General features: G+C 44.5%; 5 protein-coding genes across 5 annotated transcripts; 4 read left to right on the forward strand and 1 right to left on the reverse strand.

The window, feature by feature from the left end:
- F5Y00DRAFT_234292 (ubiquitin-conjugating enzyme/RWD-like protein) lies at window positions 1–1,942 on the forward strand. Its single transcript, XM_048007408.1, has 3 exons — window positions 1–608; window positions 670–753; window positions 818–1,942. The coding sequence occupies exons 1-3, from the start codon at window positions 519–521 to the stop codon at window positions 1,343–1,345; spliced, it is 702 nt and encodes a 233-aa protein (XP_047865881.1). The 5' UTR covers window positions 1–518; the 3' UTR covers window positions 1,346–1,942.
- Window positions 1,943–4,770: 2,828 nt separating this feature from the next.
- On the forward strand, window positions 4,771–6,295 carry F5Y00DRAFT_252598 (FAD/NAD(P)-binding domain-containing protein; the record flags this gene model as incomplete). Its single annotated transcript, XM_048009948.1, has 2 exons — window positions 4,771–5,269; window positions 5,319–6,295. The coding sequence occupies 2 exons, from the start codon at window positions 4,771–4,773 to the stop codon at window positions 6,293–6,295; spliced, it is 1,476 nt and encodes a 491-aa protein (XP_047865882.1).
- Window positions 6,296–7,710: 1,415 nt separating this feature from the next.
- Window positions 7,711–9,825, reverse strand: F5Y00DRAFT_234294 (uncharacterized protein). Its single transcript, XM_048007409.1, has one exon. It carries the CDS (start codon window positions 8,801–8,803, stop codon window positions 8,510–8,512), a length of 294 nt encoding a protein of 97 aa, XP_047865883.1. The 5' UTR covers window positions 8,804–9,825; the 3' UTR covers window positions 7,711–8,509.
- Window positions 9,826–10,006: 181 nt separating this feature from the next.
- F5Y00DRAFT_234295 (uncharacterized protein) lies at window positions 10,007–11,311 on the forward strand. Its single transcript, XM_048007410.1, has one exon. It carries the CDS (start codon window positions 10,262–10,264, stop codon window positions 10,736–10,738), a length of 477 nt encoding a protein of 158 aa, XP_047865884.1. The 5' UTR covers window positions 10,007–10,261; the 3' UTR covers window positions 10,739–11,311.
- A 279-nt stretch (window positions 11,312–11,590) lies between these two features.
- F5Y00DRAFT_234299 (uncharacterized protein) lies at window positions 11,591–15,517 on the forward strand. Its single transcript, XM_048007411.1, has 8 exons — window positions 11,591–11,996; window positions 12,060–12,122; window positions 12,202–12,265; window positions 12,319–12,420; window positions 12,480–13,874; window positions 13,934–14,238; window positions 14,291–14,410; window positions 14,460–15,517. The coding sequence occupies exons 1-8, from the start codon at window positions 11,904–11,906 to the stop codon at window positions 15,018–15,020; spliced, it is 2,703 nt and encodes a 900-aa protein (XP_047865885.1). The 5' UTR covers window positions 11,591–11,903; the 3' UTR covers window positions 15,021–15,517.
- Window positions 15,518–17,085: the final 1,568 nt, after the last annotated feature.

Below are 17,085 nucleotides of genomic sequence, written 5' to 3' on the forward strand. Positions count from 1 at the left end.
GGTGTGATTACCTCATTGGTGAGGATCCCATTTAAGGGACGAGTCAGGCGCCGAGGAATCGCGGTTCCGATACAAGACTTCCATAAGATAACACAATCCGACAAGTCTTCGTCAGTCACATTCGAATTCAATCCCACCCAGTCCAATCTCAAGTACCATTCAACAACCCCTTTACTACCTAACTACATCGGGCAGAACAAGTTCCAAAGTCAACAAGTGCTTCTCACGATTTGCACGGCTTTTCTGTCGCGTGGCGTTTCTAGTCACTTCGTTCATCCGGCACGAGGCATCGCATAATCCAGCCGTGTGTTGCCTTGTCCTACGTTCCCAAGTCTCTCTTTAACTTTGCAAATTTTTTTTATTTTTTCTTTCATTCCAAGTCATCAGCCTGGTGGCGTTTTCATTGATAAGACTCTTCTCCAAGTTCTACTCCGGGGCACGCGAGTTACATCCTCCTGTCGCACCGGACTCACGATACCCTCCCTATCCATACCACAAGCTTAAATCTACATTTCGCCATGTCGTCGTCAAGACTTGCTGGTGGTGCTAAGCACCGGCTGATGTCCGAGATGCAAGAGCTCTCAAAAGAGAAATGGGTAAACATCGATGTAAGTGCTGTAGCTCCCTTCTTCATATTCTAACCATATTGCTGACTCCATATACTCGTAGTTGGTGAATGGCAATATCCTACGTTGGCGCCTTGGTCTTATTGTCGTTAACCCTGACAGCGCATTTAACGGGGGCTACTTTAAGGTAAGTAACAAATTAAAGTATCCTTCCCAAATAAGATCATCACTCACATAATAATATTTAATAGGCCGAGATGACCTTCACCGAAGAGTATCCCTACCAGCCGCCGACCTTTAGATTTCTAATTCCCATCTACCACCCCAACATCTATCCCGACGGCAAACTGTGCATCTCCATTCTGCATACTCCCGGCGAAGATATCATGTCTGGGGAGCAGGCTAGCGAGCGATGGTCTCCTTTACAAGGTGTTGAGTCTGTGCTCCGGTCCGTCCTCCTCCTTTTGGATGATCCCGAGATCAACTCTCCGGCAAATGTAGACGCCAGCGTAACGTACCGGGACAATCGCGCCACCTACAACAGGAAAGCCAGGGAAATTGTCGACAAGTCAAAGAGCGACATTCCGAGCGACTTCGTGATGCCAACCAGCCTCGAACCCCCGCCACCACCGAAGCCGGTAGACGACGATGCTGCATTTTGGGACGAAAGTGACGAAGAACTCGATTTCGGAGGTAGCGACACCGGCGACGACGCGGAATTAGCAGAGTTTGATGAAGATGGCGAGGATGACGGCGCTAGCGACGACGACGACAACTGATATCAGCCCGCTCTACGCAACATTTAACATCCATTACTCGACCTCTAAGAATGGGCCGGCAAAGCATTTTCTGACCCAGTACACAATTGCATAGCGGGGGTAAGGCGTTTATGGATCTCTTGCACCTTTGGCGCGCGTTTCGGTTCGTCTTTTCGTCGCATTGGATTACCAACAATCGACTTTCGCATCTTCTTTCAGATAGAGGAGGCTCCATGATGAAACGTGGGCGCCGAAGACCTTTCTCAGCTACTACTAATTTGTAGCCAAATCTTTGAGAACCCTCCACCGTGTTTATAGATGAGGGACGGTTGTCACTTGGGTATAAACGCAACCATACTAATCACGCGTTACCCTTTCGTCCAACTTTAAGAATGTCATATTTAAGTTATCAAAACGGCAGTGCTTACTTAAGGCACTTAATACCGTGCATATAGCAATTCTACTACACATCACTTCTTACATATTATAGAATGAATGTCTTTGTACATACATTCTTAGGTAGTTATAAGTCTTGCCCATCACATGTGAAATGAAAATATCATATATAATATGACCAAATACCTATTTATCATGTTACACCGAACTAGCTCTGCTGCTGATTTCTAGTCTATACTCTATACTCCTTATCGCCAAGGTAGGCCTTTTCGTTAAGGCTTGGCATCTGTTTTGATATAGTTATGGGTACGACGGGAATAGATATCGCGGGATGTCGTTCCCGATATTCAACTAGCAGATCCGGCACGCTGGCACGTTATCCGGCAGCAGTAACATTGGGTATGTATGGTGCCTAATATGACGCTAAGGTCCTACGGCTATGCATATAAGGCAAAGGGGTAAAAATTTTCAACGACCATTTATGACAACGCATTCTAGGGAACAAGTGGCGTGAGCTTAGTAGAATACCCCGTTCTTTTTCTTGAGGCTTACCTACGTCTTAAATAAGCCGGCGACTCGTATGTAAGCCGGTTTATGCCGGTGGAAGCCATTTAGCAGCCGGCTGACACTTACCGAGGCTCGATTTAGCGGTTGGTATGGTTGTCCGTTATTATGAAGACATTCATACCTAATTCCATAAACCCCTTTCAGCCCTATCTTAGGTATAGTTAATACTATTCGTAGTGTACTTCTGATATTGCCTAATATCCCCTTTAAGTGCATTTTGTGTTCCGTCCATTAGACCGACCAGGTAACAAGTACCTAAGTTAAACACCTCTCGGTTTTATTAGCCTCGAACACTTTAATATCACTACCCAAAAGCGATCCGTAAGAATTTCCTACACCTCACTCAGTCATAGTTGTCGACCTAAAATTAGCTTAAGTAGTAAGTAGCAAGCTAGATACCTACGTAGGACTATATATCAAGCAAACAATGACGAATCTTTGAATACTAAGGTACCTAATTTAACTCGTAAACAATACCTATTCCATCTAAATGAACCAAGTAGCAACCGAATATGTGTACATAACAGCACGAAATACTAGCATCAATAACAGAACTATTTTACAAACATAAAAACAAGGTTTAAACTAGTTGCTTCAAGTAATTATTAAGCCCAAACGTACAGATGATAGTATACCTTTAAGAGTATCATGGAATCTATTAACAGTCTCTTGGATGATTGCTACTAAACTATCATTCACAATCATCATTTAAAGAGAACAGAGTTTCCAATTACATTCTAAAACATACACTACAACCCATACAGATTACCACGTATTCGTACAAATTTCTTCTAGGTATAACGGGGTGGACTTAAAAGGTGTGGAAATAAATTTATTATTCTACACGGAACCTTAATCTAAGCTATAGAATCCCGTAGTCTTCGTTCTATGAGCGTCTCACCAAGATTCTTCATGAAATCAGTTGGGTTTAAAGTTCGACGACACCATCATAATACAATTGGGGACGTTCTGCTCCAGCCCCTCTCCCCTTCTTGGCCGATGAGAATAATTGTATCGGTATTGTATGGTAGCCATATCCACGCTGCAAGGTATCGGCACTATAGTTGAAAGGAGTTGCCTAGTAATATGATATAGATATATATTTCCTCGATGTCTCTACTTGTCAATTTGGAAAGTTCTACGGTTTGGGGTAACACTGAAAATGATGTATAATTAGACCTAAAGCCAAGTCTCTTACGGAAATTTTAAGCGGAGAGAAATCTATAATGCGGAAGTAGAGTCTTTTTATTTTCGCTAGATGTCGAGTAAAAATGCCCCTTTAACAAGACATTCAAAAGCCTTCAATGCTAAATATTCGGGGGCTACAATTGAACTATCCAATACTTAGCAGCAGTCTTCATGTCGGATGTAACCCATCTCGTATAGCAAGTATGATAGGTGTCTACGAGTAGGGCAACACAGCATATTGTTTTCGTTCAAGAGCGGTTAACTATTTCCGGGGGGTAATCATACGTTTGTAATGAGTTAGACTCGCTGCCTAGAATAGACGAAGTGTATCGTGTATAGGGGAACTAGGGATTGCTTACCTCCTAACTTATCTACTCACGGTTCCGTTTCGGGAATATGGGTCGAAATAAAATCGTTGCTATTAACAAATATACTGAAGGGTAAAAGAAAATGCACGTATTCCAAACTCCCATAGCCATTTCCCCACACCGGCAACAATAAATGTCCACATTTTACTATAAGTTGAACTGTACCCCTCTTACAGGGTTCTTAACTCGGCTCATTCAGGTTGCAGATATGATATATCAATACCGGTGGGGAGAATCACAAACACTGTATTGGCGTTCCAGATCCACTTTGATATAGGTAAACACCTTTCTCCAAATAACCAGGGAGCTATCCCCCCATAGATATTTCACGTAGGGATTGCGATCCTATCATATTTAGAATACCTTCCGTGGAAAAGATATGAGTGGATCATCAACAGCACAAGTTTCGTCTTGGGCAGAGCTATGTGTGGGAGAGATGATTACACTACAGCATATAATGTTATACAAGTGGCTGAATTCAGGGGTTCCTTCTAATTTGGCAGCGTTGCAAATGTCCCTGAACATTCCAGGCCAGGCCTCTCCCGAGTTGCATTGAATCGAGATGTCCAATAGAGTGTGATCTCAGGCCTATCATACAAGTAGCGATGCGGCCTCGATTTGGCGAATAGAACTACCCAGTTCCGAATGAGATAACAAAACATCGCCACACCCTTGTATACACATGCAATGGGGTAACTGTTAAGTGACGTCTTCACCGACCGCTCGTATCCATTACTAGGGTACCTACACCGGGCATTCGGCAGATCTCCGATGTCCCACCATGGCCATGACTATTAAAGAGGACTATAATCCCATATCACTTCTTACCATTATCAGCCATATGTACATATATTTAATACGTGAACCACTCAATTGAAAATTACTATATATATGTGCATGAAAGAGACATCAACTGCTTCAAGAGAAATGGATTCATCACAGACGACAAGCAAGCCTGAAGCGCTTGATGTGATTATTGTGGGCGCTGGTATATCAGGAATCAGCTGCGCTTATCGGTTACAGAGCCAGCTCCCCAATGTTCGCTTCACTATTCTCGAAGGTCGTAGCGAGATTGGTGGTACTTGGTCTCAGTTCACATACCCAGGAGTGCGTTCAGATGCTATTATCAACACGTTGGCATTTCCATGGCACCTATACCCGCATCCAGAGCCAATCGCAGATGGCTCTCTAATTCTGGATTACATCAAAGATGCTGCGTCCAAGTCTCGTATAGAAGAGCGAATTCAAATGCGTCATAAAGTATTAGCTGCGGAGTGGTCCTCATCACAACAACAATGGACTCTCACGGTTGACCACGACGAAAAGCAAAAATTCTACACTACACCCTGGATGATTCTGGGAACTGGATACTATGACTACGAAACCCCGCTGAAGGCTGAGATACCGGGTCTCGAAAACTTCAAAGGTGAATCAAGGCACTTTCTAAGAAAACAACGACCCTAACAGCTCTGCAGGGAAGGTAATACATCCGCAATTCTGGCCAAAGGACTACGACTATGAGAACAAGAGAATGGCAGTGGTTGGCAGCGGAGCCACTGCTGTCAGCTTACTGCCATTACTCGCAGAGAAAACCAGCGAATTAACTTTGATTCAAAGGAGCCCAACCTACATCATCACGAAAGAAAACAAGTCATGGACGCACAAGCATTTGCCGCCGTCTCTGGCCTCGGCTTGTCAGCGTCTGTACCATACGATGCACCAACACATTTATGTTGCATACTGCGAGAATTTCCCTGATTCAGCAAAAGAACGTCTCCGTAAGGATACCGTGAAGAGGCTACCAAGGTGGCTCGAGCAGGACCCCCATTTCAAGCCTCGATATAATCCATGGGAGCAACGGATGTGTACGGACCCCGACGGTATTTTCTACCAGGCCCTCCATCGTCCTAACGTGAAGTTGATTACCGGAAATATTACGAATTTCACAGACACTGGAGTACAGACCCAGGATCATGAGACCGGCAAGATAGACACTACTGATATAGATGCTGTTGTGACTGCTACTGGTCTGAACATGAAGCTAGGTGGGGGCATCGATATACGCGTCGACGGAGAGACACTGTCATGGGCCAAGAAGTATATCTGGAATGGCGCGATGATCGAGGGTGTTCCAAACATGATGTTTGTGTTTGGCTATGCTGATAATGCCTGGACTATAGGAGCTGATATAACAGCTTTCCTTGTGGCCCGGCTATTAAAATACATGAACCGCAAAGGACTGAAGACTGCAGTTCCTCAACTGTCGGCAAAGGATGCTACTGCTGAGACCGAACGGATCTTTCGACTGAACTCAACCTATGCTAATCTTGCGGCAGAGAGACTTCCCGTGTACGGAAAGACGGGAGTTTGGCGGCCTAGGACACGCCCGCCGCAGGACTACGTACGCGCTCGTTGGGGCAAATTTAGGAGTGGTCTCCATTTCTCTACTTGATATGTATGTACTAGCTAGTACCCAAGGTAGATAGGGATGTGATGATTGTATGTTAGGCTCTTAGGAGGTAGTTATAGGTTATAATCCAATCTAAGTGTGTAAATTCCCCACATCGCGCATTTCCACTTCCTATCATGCTTACACCGTCAAAACTTTTTATGTATTGTATAAGATTTCTAAATCTTATCGGTCGTATCATTGACATGTTGGCTATTTTATTCATTCCGAACCCCAACAGGCGTGCGTAAACCAGTGTAGCCACAGAAAAAGAAAAAGAATCCCAGACGAACACGGCGTCTACGGCCGTGGGGAAGTGGAGCCGCGCCGGGGTTAGTTCTCCACACGCATGCAAGTCACCCGCAATAATACCTACCCCGCCGGGGCTCAGTCCGGGGACTCGGATGCATGGGTTGAGCTACCGTGTGACACATGAGCAGTTCTTATCTCCTAAAGTGCGAACTAAAAAGAGATACTCACTCCACTTATATCAACGAATAAAGTCTCCGAAAAGACTGAATACATACTCTCCTAGGAATGGTAGAAACTATTTGGCCAATAAGATCTAGAAGGATTGTATTCCATACTAGTGGCTAAGTTCGCACTCTAGGAGATAAGCGCGAACTCGTGATATATCGTTATTTATAATAATAGTATATCATGACCGCTTCTCCCGACATTCATTTACGTTTGTTTAAGGGTCATGTGCTACAATTAAGACCACCTGAGTAAGTGATTGGCATGGTCTCCAACAATCAACCATGGTTTTCAATTCTGGATGTAACACCTAGAATGCCGTCAAACCCTCTGGTACGTCTACCTACCATAATAACTTCACCGAATACGTCGATGGAACTCTGGGCGTCACAAGCATCGTCTAGTCCGCGGTTGATGGATGTATATAGTAGCAGTGCGCCTTCGAAATACAGTGTCCCACGTATGCGGGGTATAGAGATAGCCGTTTCCCCAGCCAATACACGGCACACTTCGTTACTCTTTGCAACACCTTTGCAGATTGACTCGTCAACCAACGGCATCATGACGTGGGTATAGCCCTCGTCTGATGTTGACGTGCCTACCTGGGTGAGTAGCAGCTAGACACGCCCAGTGTAGCAATGGCAATCGGGTGGGATTATTATTGCTTGTATAGCCGTAGGAGTTTGCGATAGATCATCCTGCTTGTAGCATATGGTTTTCTCGAATACTATTCTTCAACTCCGCTGCTTTTTCGGGGCTAATGTTTTAAATTCTGAAATAGTCTCAGCGAAAGCTTTCCTGATACTGTTATACACTATTCACTAGTATTAGGATGGGACTCATAGCTATCATAATTTTAATAGGGTTAGTAAGCTAAGTCAAATCAAATTTTGCCTAGGTACCTAAGATATCCTATGGGAGGTACCAATATTAACCTGTGTACTTGTTTGATTCTCTTAAACGGGCTTTAATAACACGGGCCGGAACGTCCAAAATGCGTACAGCTGTCAGTGTAACATCCCGCCGCCGCCGATGGCATTCGATGCCAAGAGATGTGCTGTGAGGTGCATATCTGATAGCTTTAACTTTTTAGTGTTAGAAATCGTACTTATCAATCCGTCGAACTGTAACATCTATCGTGTACTGTTGTTGTAAGTATCGCTTTGCGCTGGTGTGACAGTCGTAGCAACTATTGAAAAATTATCAGATACAAGGCAACTTTGAATACGCATTGCCGCCTAATATTCAATCGACGCTTGAAGAATTAGCATAATACAACGGTCTCCCATCTGGACCGACGCTGCTTCCAATCGCATAAAGAGATGGCCCCGACGCCAACGCAACGAGCAACAAATGGGTTACACACCGACCGCCCAACAAGCGCCACACGCAGCTACCATATTCAACAATGCTAACGAAGAAAGGCATGCAATTACCGAATTAATAAAGGTTCCAAGGCACCGGATATAACGGTAAGATCGAAATGCTTTCTATTGCCCGGCGTCGTCCGTCGCGTATTGATCCACTCGAAACCCGTCATGTTTAGACGCCAAACAATTGTGCCTTCATTCCAAATTGCCGCGTTCTGTGCATCATGGCCTTTCCCAGTATTCTTCTTTAGAGAAGAGGTCTGTACCTGGTGACGTTACTGCCGTATTGAAGGCCAAGGAACCGGGAAACATAGTGGCGAGCTGGCGGGCTTCCGCACTCAAGACTTGACGGGCAAAGGCTTGGGATGGACTATGGGGACAGTCTTCCCCAATCTCGATTGGTCCTCCAGTTGGAAGATAGCGCTTTGGGCGTGGGGGTAGGTAGCTCAGCCTGGCTTGCTGCTTTTTTGATTGTTACTTCGTGTTGGATCCACCGTTCTTGGATATCGAATTTTCGAAGACCGCAAGCCGGATCTTGGTGGTAGAAGAACACCAAGCTTACGATTTCAAGGACGCCCCGGTCTAACCGGTGGTTGGCGCATATCCAATCATAGCCAACAGTGCTCAATGCCACTGCCCAGCTCCAACGGGATATTTCTGGCATTTCACCCCTCCTGCCTGGTTCCCCTGGGCAACTCCACAGGAGACACTGTGGTAGATATTTCTCCGGTAGATCGGATAGCGTTGGGCAAGGTAGTAACCTGGATAGGTATTTAGCTATGCCTGTGAAAGCATGGAGAATGTCGGTGCCATAAGAAAGTTAGCGGGGTGTATAGTTTTGGACTCATCCGCAGTATTCTGTTAGAGCGCGGTGTCTTTAACTATGTTAGGTACTCAGCCTCTGTGCCGTAGGATTGTAGCTCAAAGTAGCCTGGGGGTTGACAAATTTTGTCTTTGTTCAAATCATCCTAATCTTCAATATTACTGCTTACTAGACTATCATCTAAAACCGCTGGCGGCCTAGGGTTTTCAAGAACTTGAGGACTCCACGTGAGCTCTTCACTTGCTTCTGCTTGCGAACATTTCAATATGGTTTGATGCTCGGTAATGAAGAGGCACCGCTGAGAAAGAAGCCAGTCCTGAAACGTCCAATCCCTTCTACTCCAGAGTGAGGAGTCCACTAAAATTCAAATGCCATTATACTCTTTGGAGAGAGTTCATTGGACTATTACTAACCACTTATAACTTCGAAGTCATCTTTTGGGACTCTAACAGTGAGCCTAAGAAACAATCAGACAAAAATGCTATTCGGATTAGATAAATCTAGCTCGCGCTGATTAGAGGACACAGCTTCTGGGTATAGCGGGCCTAGAACTTCGATAATGATGCGAGAATCCGGCCGGGATTGTGAAGTGTTGAGGGTACGCCGGCGAATGTTAAACGCTGTTGGGATAGCCTGGCAGATCAAGCATTGCGAATTCCGTGAAAGCTCCTCAATAGACATGAAGTTTTGAACGCAAGATCCTAACTTATGGGGAAGAGAAAAGTATAACAGAATACCTGATATAGTTAGAAGACATATTTAAGCCCGGAGTTAACCTTGGTCAACATTTGAGCAAGATCGTTGTCACTTTTGAATGACTTTTGAATGGTTCGACAGTCGTGAGGCTTACAAGTTACTACACAAGGCACTGTCTCGGTATTGTATGTATATAAGTCCTTGTTATGAGTGGCTTATACATATCTATTAGCCATTGTGGCTTTGTTATGTATTCTGGGATCTGATTCGCCTGTCATCAAATATGCCGCTATGTATCGCGGCTACGAGATCTGAGACGTCTGATCACCCCTGGTCCGGCACCCCCTCTCCCCGTCGAACGATATTAGTCCAAATTCTATATTTTCAAATGATACCCTCTTAACCTTTTCGTCTTCTTTTCTTCTTCACGAGTTGATCTCTTCATCATTCGCTATTCTTCGTTTACGGTTTGCTTCATCACCAATTCCCTTGTAATTACATCGACTGTATTTTTGTGGCAGGCCACAGCATCCAACGAGTTCTATCTAATTCTTGGATTCCCCCCCTATTAATTCCCCAAATTACGAAATACGCGCCGGCACCATGTTCCGCACACCGTTCCAATTCGTCGTCTTCCTCCTTTCCATCTGCAATATCGCAGTCGCTGAGGTTGATGTCACACACGATCTACTCCCTCGACAAAGTCCCAGCGCGAACGATGTGAATTCGCCCGCCTGCCAGAACTATGCGCTAGTAGCCAACCTCTCTACGGTCGCATTGAACGCGACGTATCGCGCGGCTTTCCTACGTTCTTCTCCTCTTGGAACGTTTCCGGCCAGGGCTATTTTGGATGTGGAGTCGCCGAAACTTCCGGCGATGATGATGGATGCGCAATTGAACCAACGATGTGGAAATTTGTCTCAGGTTGCTCTCGACGGGGCGGCTGCAAACCTTAGCGCAGGTACCGTACTCGGCTTACCGATCCTCGACGCGCCTGGTATTGATCCCGCCAATGTTGCTATGCCTATCGTCGGAATTGCAATTTTCTTGATGTTTGGTGGAACGTGGCTTGCGTTGTAAGCTACTCTGATACGGGGATTTCGCGAAGATATACGGGGAATTTGAATTTGAAATTTAGGGCCTCCTTAAGTGAGATATCTAATTGGTTTATGTATGGTTGGACGTTGTGACAGGGTTGATGGATGCATCTCGGAATTGCCAAGTATAGTATAACTGTCTTGTTTGCCTTTGGGCAGTGATACCGGCGATATAATGAGAAGATGTTTAAGTGGCCAATCCTAGGTTCCACAGCGTTGATTTAAGAGTAAAAACCTATTAGATACGGTGTCCATGAATGGGTTACTCTTATTGTTAATGCTCTACACTTTTCGCATACCCTTTATATGAAACTAAAATATTGCTTGTTCAGGTATACTGTTAAGACTTTCAGATTGTCAACTATATCGGATGAGCTTAAAGGTAAAGCCTGGATTGCAATAAAGACGAAAGATGATTAATAAAAGAGCTCGAAGCATCCCGCTAATCTTCCCTTCTGTATTGTACCTGATGCGTCTGCGGGGTAGTCAAACTTATCTCAGGTATACATGTAGGTACCTAATGTAGTGTACCTGTACTACCAGTCATATGCTTCACTTCTATTGTATGAGGGTTTCGTAGCAGGGGGTATACACTTTGTTAGTATATTTAATCAGACATTTTCTTCATGTTTGGAAAATGTGTTTATATTCAACAATTTATTATTCATTAAGAAATCAATGTCTTCCAAGTATTTAATCCGGTATTCAGGTATATCTGGTACCTCTTACATACAGAGAGGTTAGTATTGCGTACATGTAATTAGGTACCTAGGTACGTAGTGTAACTTTAATGTAATCAGCTAAGCCTTACAATAGCTCCTCTCTGTACTGCACATGTCCCGATAACAAAAAAAAAAGCTCTTTTTAGACCTTTGAACTTCAATAGAATTACAGGCAGCATTTATTTACGTTATCTTTATCAGCGCTGTTCTTATTTCAAAATATTTGCTCCTGTCCTACATATATGTTTTTGACCTAAGGTTATCGCGGCTAGGCATCGGTGGGAGCGCAGTGACGGATATTCGTATACTTACACTACCTACTCTTTCCCTTCCCACCACCATCATTACTACCTCCATCGTCCTCCGCAGCTCCAGATTTCCATACAATTTTCTATGCTTCACTAGAAATAGTGTGCTTTCCCCAAGATGGCGACAACAGGTGACCCAACAGAGGAGGCTATTACTCTGTTTTGTGACATCACAGACCTCCTCCGAAGCGAGGCCATTACGCGCTTAAAGGTACCTTTACTATCACCTTACATCTCGCTCTCCATACTGACTTCATGGTTCTTTTCTGTTTAGGCAAACAATAACGACATCCAACGTGCGACCGAAGAGTATTTCGAAGATCCCGGCAGTCAGAAGGTACTTCATTACCTTTTCCTACCCCCGCGACCCCGTCGATATATACAACCTCTAGTCTCTTACGCTAAGTTCTCTGTAGTACAGATGGGACGAATCGCAGTTTAACATGGATCGCCATGGTGAGGCGACTGGTTCGGGGATATGTGCGGTATTTGTCTGCCTTGTAGCCAGCTTCGTTACTAAACTCCTGTCGCAGCTTTCAATATCCAGGGTCCAGATGAGCTTGCGCCTACCAGCTATCAGAACAATACGGCTCCCACTAGACCCCCCTCACGAGCTAATAACACGTCCTCTTATGGTATTGCTATACAACTGTCCTATATAAAACAGATGATAATGCTAACCCATACTTGCCAGGTGCACCAGCTAACGCCGCCGAAGAAGATGCGAATTTAGAACGGGCCTTAGCTGAATCTGCCGCCGAGTCGGGAATTCAACGCCAAGAAGCTGGTATTATCGACAACGAAACGAGCCTTAAATATTTTGGTCCTGCAAACCGACCGGAATATGATACTGAACAATGGGCTATGATTCCTACTAAAACAACTACTGACGACGTGAAAGCCGATCCTACCCCATCCCAAAGGAAGCGTGATCCCGAAGCTCCTGCATTTCTTAGACAGACTAAAGATCACAGGGTCGGTTTCATCTTATCGATTTATCACAAGATTCCGGCCGTCAGAAACATTTTACTCCAGTGCGGAAATCCAGCTAAGAACTATGGGCATAACTCGGAGTGGTGGAGAGGTCAGCCAATTCTCAAGCATGAACATCTGGCGGCCATGGCAAGAGGAGAATCGATCTGGGGTGATGAGGCGCATCCCGAGTTTTCCGAGGAGCTCCACCGTTTAATGGCGTTCCTTGATAAGACGGAACGGAGTTACGGTACTGTTGACGGTCTCATTGATACTAAAGCAATTGACCCTAGCTTTGGAAGTTGGATGCCCGACGTTGAAGATAAACTCTTTGAGGCTATCAAGGAGGAGGCTCCCAGCAATCCTGCCTGCGACCTAGAACCTATGACGACCATGGGCACTGTCCTACCTTGTGCCCCTATACAAAACGAAGAACCCTCACTAGAGGGTGATGAAGAACAAGATACGCCGTTTACATTTCTGGATTTGGCATTAGACCATGTACAGTACCAATGGGTGAATACGTTTTACGACGCATTGGATAACTTGCTCTGGACGCATGCGTTATCACTCGACCATTCCTTCCCAGAGGAAGCCAATTATGCCGTACTATCTAAACCTGCCGAGGTGATGACGATACGGCTCAATGGCACCGGCTTGGTCAAGCCCTGTGAGGTGCCAGCGGTGCTTTATGTGGATCGGTACATGAGGGATCGAAAAGACCTTGGGCTCAAGTTGCAGACCTATATGCGCTTGGCAAAAAAGAAGTTACGCTTATACGATCTACTAGAGGCAAGCTTGGTAAGGTGTCACGGTCAGAGCTGCTATAAAGTGAACGGATTGGGCAATGGTCCTCATGACCTCTTCGCTTGTCTAAATGGAATCATTAAACACAACGAAAGGATGATGCAAAGTCAGATTAGGGCTGCGCAGTGGCGTTATCATTACGCTCGAATGGAGGAGGGGCTGGAACTCGGCCTTGGAGACCTTTACGATATTCATACATGGAGCGGGCCTTACACATTCCTCCCCGAGGAAGAAGAAAGAATGGAAAAATGGGAAAATGTTATTGTGGGGTGCAGAGAGAAACTTGAGGAGCTTGAGACGAATTTAGCAAGTAAGTTTATTCTATTTCCTTTGGAAAAGGTGGCATCTTTCTAACCTACCTTATTATAGACATTGTAAACGCAAAGAAGGCATACTACGACTCCATGAAAGTGATTTCGAAGTGGTTGACATGCCAAGAACACGAAGTAGACGATGAAGAATATGTCTTCCGGTCGACCACCGCCTATAATCCGGAATACTGGAACCCCACCCATAAATACACCCTTCGCGGTGTTGCGCTTACGAATGAACTCGCATATGTATGTGTCAGACAAGACAGCGGTTCGATGGAGGTCGATGGGGGGCCTGCTTCCTTGGACCAGTGGTGGAAAATAGGATATTCGTCGGGCGAAACAAACCCAATCAAAACCGAGGTATGTTAGTATCAAATACCTATTCTTCTCATGTGCTCAACAGACCTCGCAGAAAGCAATTCTGGAAGACGTCCTCCACGCGGCCGGGACCGAGTCCAAGTATCCTATATTCATCTATGCTTCTGAAGCCGCCATGGAAGCGAAGCCTCTTCCCTTGTCGGATGCTCTACGGGTATGTCACGTATTCGTTTGGATGGAATGGGCACTAAAACTATCCATAGATGTTCGTACGGGCCGACAATCGCTCATTTCAACAAGAGCTTGCCCAAGAGCAAAGTCCGGAACAATTACAGAATCCGGACCCCTCAGGAGTCACCACCGAGAATTTATCCTATATTCCTGGCATAAGATCGAGCAAACGAAAACTCAGCATTGGCTCGTCGGTGGCAACACATGGCAGTACTCGCGACGACCTTGATGATGTTGATTTGACATTCGATGAAGCGGTTCAGTTCCCTACTTACCCAGCATCAGGCACTTACTACGAACCAGTTGCCAACAGTAGCCCTCAGTCTAAGAAACTCGGTGGCATTGTCGAGTCACTCGCAAATTGCCGCACTCATGAAAATAAACCAACGGGGTTGGGGGGTTGGGTCACAAATGAGCAAGATAACAGCAACATGGAGAAGATGCAAACTTTTAACTCTGACACGTCCAAGCCGCCTGAGATGCGAGAGCGCACTGGGGGACCCGCACCATTCTTAACCCGACCCAGCCACTCGACTCAGAGCGGTCCAATCGACATGATGGATATCGACATAGATGTAGAGCATCACGAATAATGGTCATATAATCAGCGGCCTAGCGTTATTCGGACTATGGAATACGAGGAGGTTCACGTCTATGATAAAAAGCATAATGAGGCATGAGTAGGGCATAGGTATTGGAGTTATGATGAGACAGTGTGTGGAATGAATGGTTTATTAAACAAATAAACGGGTTTGAGCCGCGCTATTGAAATTGAGTCTTGCTTGGCTTGTACGGTTATACAGCACGTTGACTTCATGATACCCAAGGCCGGATAATGAATAGGCATAGGGCAAGGAATTATAAATGTTTTGACGTTTCTATTACATAGGAGTGGTTGATGGAATGATCCAAGGATATGATGATCTATTCTCTCACCATGATAGGTACGTGGGTTAATGAATTGTGTCCGTGCTGAGTTGAATGTATCGTATCGTTGTACTATAAATTCTAGAACATTGTAGAATATTCCAACGACCGCTCCCCATTGGAATGGGTTAAATCTGAAGTACGAAGTATGTAAGACAAAAGCTCAACCGGAACGGGAGACAGACAAAGGCACGATAGCGTACGTATATTTGTTTATAGAGATCAGTTGGTACCATCGTCACTTGGCTATTTATTCATCCTAAATCCGTTGCCGTCGTTGTCAATAACAGTTTACATACTACCTCTATTGACGTGGTTTGAATTATTTGATAAGTCTGGCTCGCGTGCAGGAAATCAAGCTCTACATACACTACAGGCCTCTATGTATGTATTTGTTCTCGCTTGCATCGCTATTACCGACATCCTAGACCCGATTCTATCCCGATCTATCCCACATAAACCCCCGCGAACTCCACTAATTTGGTCAGATTCGGGATCATCAGATTGGGTATTGGGTATTTACCTGCAGGCCATAAATAAAGATGAATTGCTGCCATCGTAAGTTTGTTCAATAATACCTACTATTATACTACTCATACAATGTTACCCAATCCTGCAAAACTTGGCAAAAGAATTACATAGAGAATAAGCAAGCCAGCAGTCTGTGTTAGGTACATATGTAAAGGGACTGCATCTCAGGTTCAAAGTACATAGTACATAAGAAACCAAGTTGGTGGGTTGTTCTCATTGGTTCCAGGACTGTCGAGAGCTTAATAGAGACGTAAACGATTTTAGAGCTTATGGTCACCTGATTATATTCAACTGGAGATCCCGTTACAAGTATTCAATACTTGAATTATTGCATTGCAACGCATTGCAGCTGCTACACATACAGTCGAGTCTCGCCATAACGAATTTTAAAAAACATCGATATGCATTCGTTATAGAGTGAATTCGTTATGGAATACAGGGCGCACGGACCGTACAAGCACTAAAAATAGGAAGCATAGACATAAAAGTCAAAACTTAAGCCATTTTAAGAATGTATTAGCCGAAATAGTACTAAATTTAAGCTAAAATAGGCTTAGCTCTTATTTTTCATAACGAATTAGGTGGTGACTCATCTCCGAAATTAACGAATTCGTTATATGAAAAAATTCGTTAAATCCCATACAAAATTCAACAAAACACGATATCGATTCGTTATAAAGTGAATTCGTTATAGAGTAGATTCGTTATGGCGAGACTCGACTGTATAAAGTAACGCGGTACTTAGAATATCTTATCGTTCCCACTTATCCACGGCCCAAAACGTCACTCATCCACCTTCTCATCGCCAATTCCCGAATCTTCCACCAACCATCCCACCACAAAGAAAACCGGCGCTATAGTACATGAAGCTGTCCAGCTTGCCGTGCACCCAATCTTTTCCAGTTTCAGCATTATCAAAGACAAAAGAAAAACTGACATACTAGCACACTGACACACTTGACACACTTCTTGTCTTCTTTTCTTTCTTTCTTTTCTACAATATTCACAATTACCAACGTTTTCTTTACACCAACCAATTCATCGACGCCAAACAAATCCGTCGACCTCGATTCCTAGGTATTTACACACATACACACGAGATTACCTTAGGCACTCAATTACCTCATTTAGATAACAACCTCTACTTCATCTCCTCTAACTACCTACTAACAAACAACACTTTCCTATAAATCGAGCAAC

Source organism: Daldinia vernicosa (assembly GCF_022497035.1).
Source record: "Daldinia vernicosa strain CBS 139.73 unplaced genomic scaffold F5Y00scaffold_17, whole genome shotgun sequence".
Lineage (NCBI taxonomy): Eukaryota > Fungi > Ascomycota > Sordariomycetes > Xylariales > Hypoxylaceae > Daldinia > Daldinia vernicosa.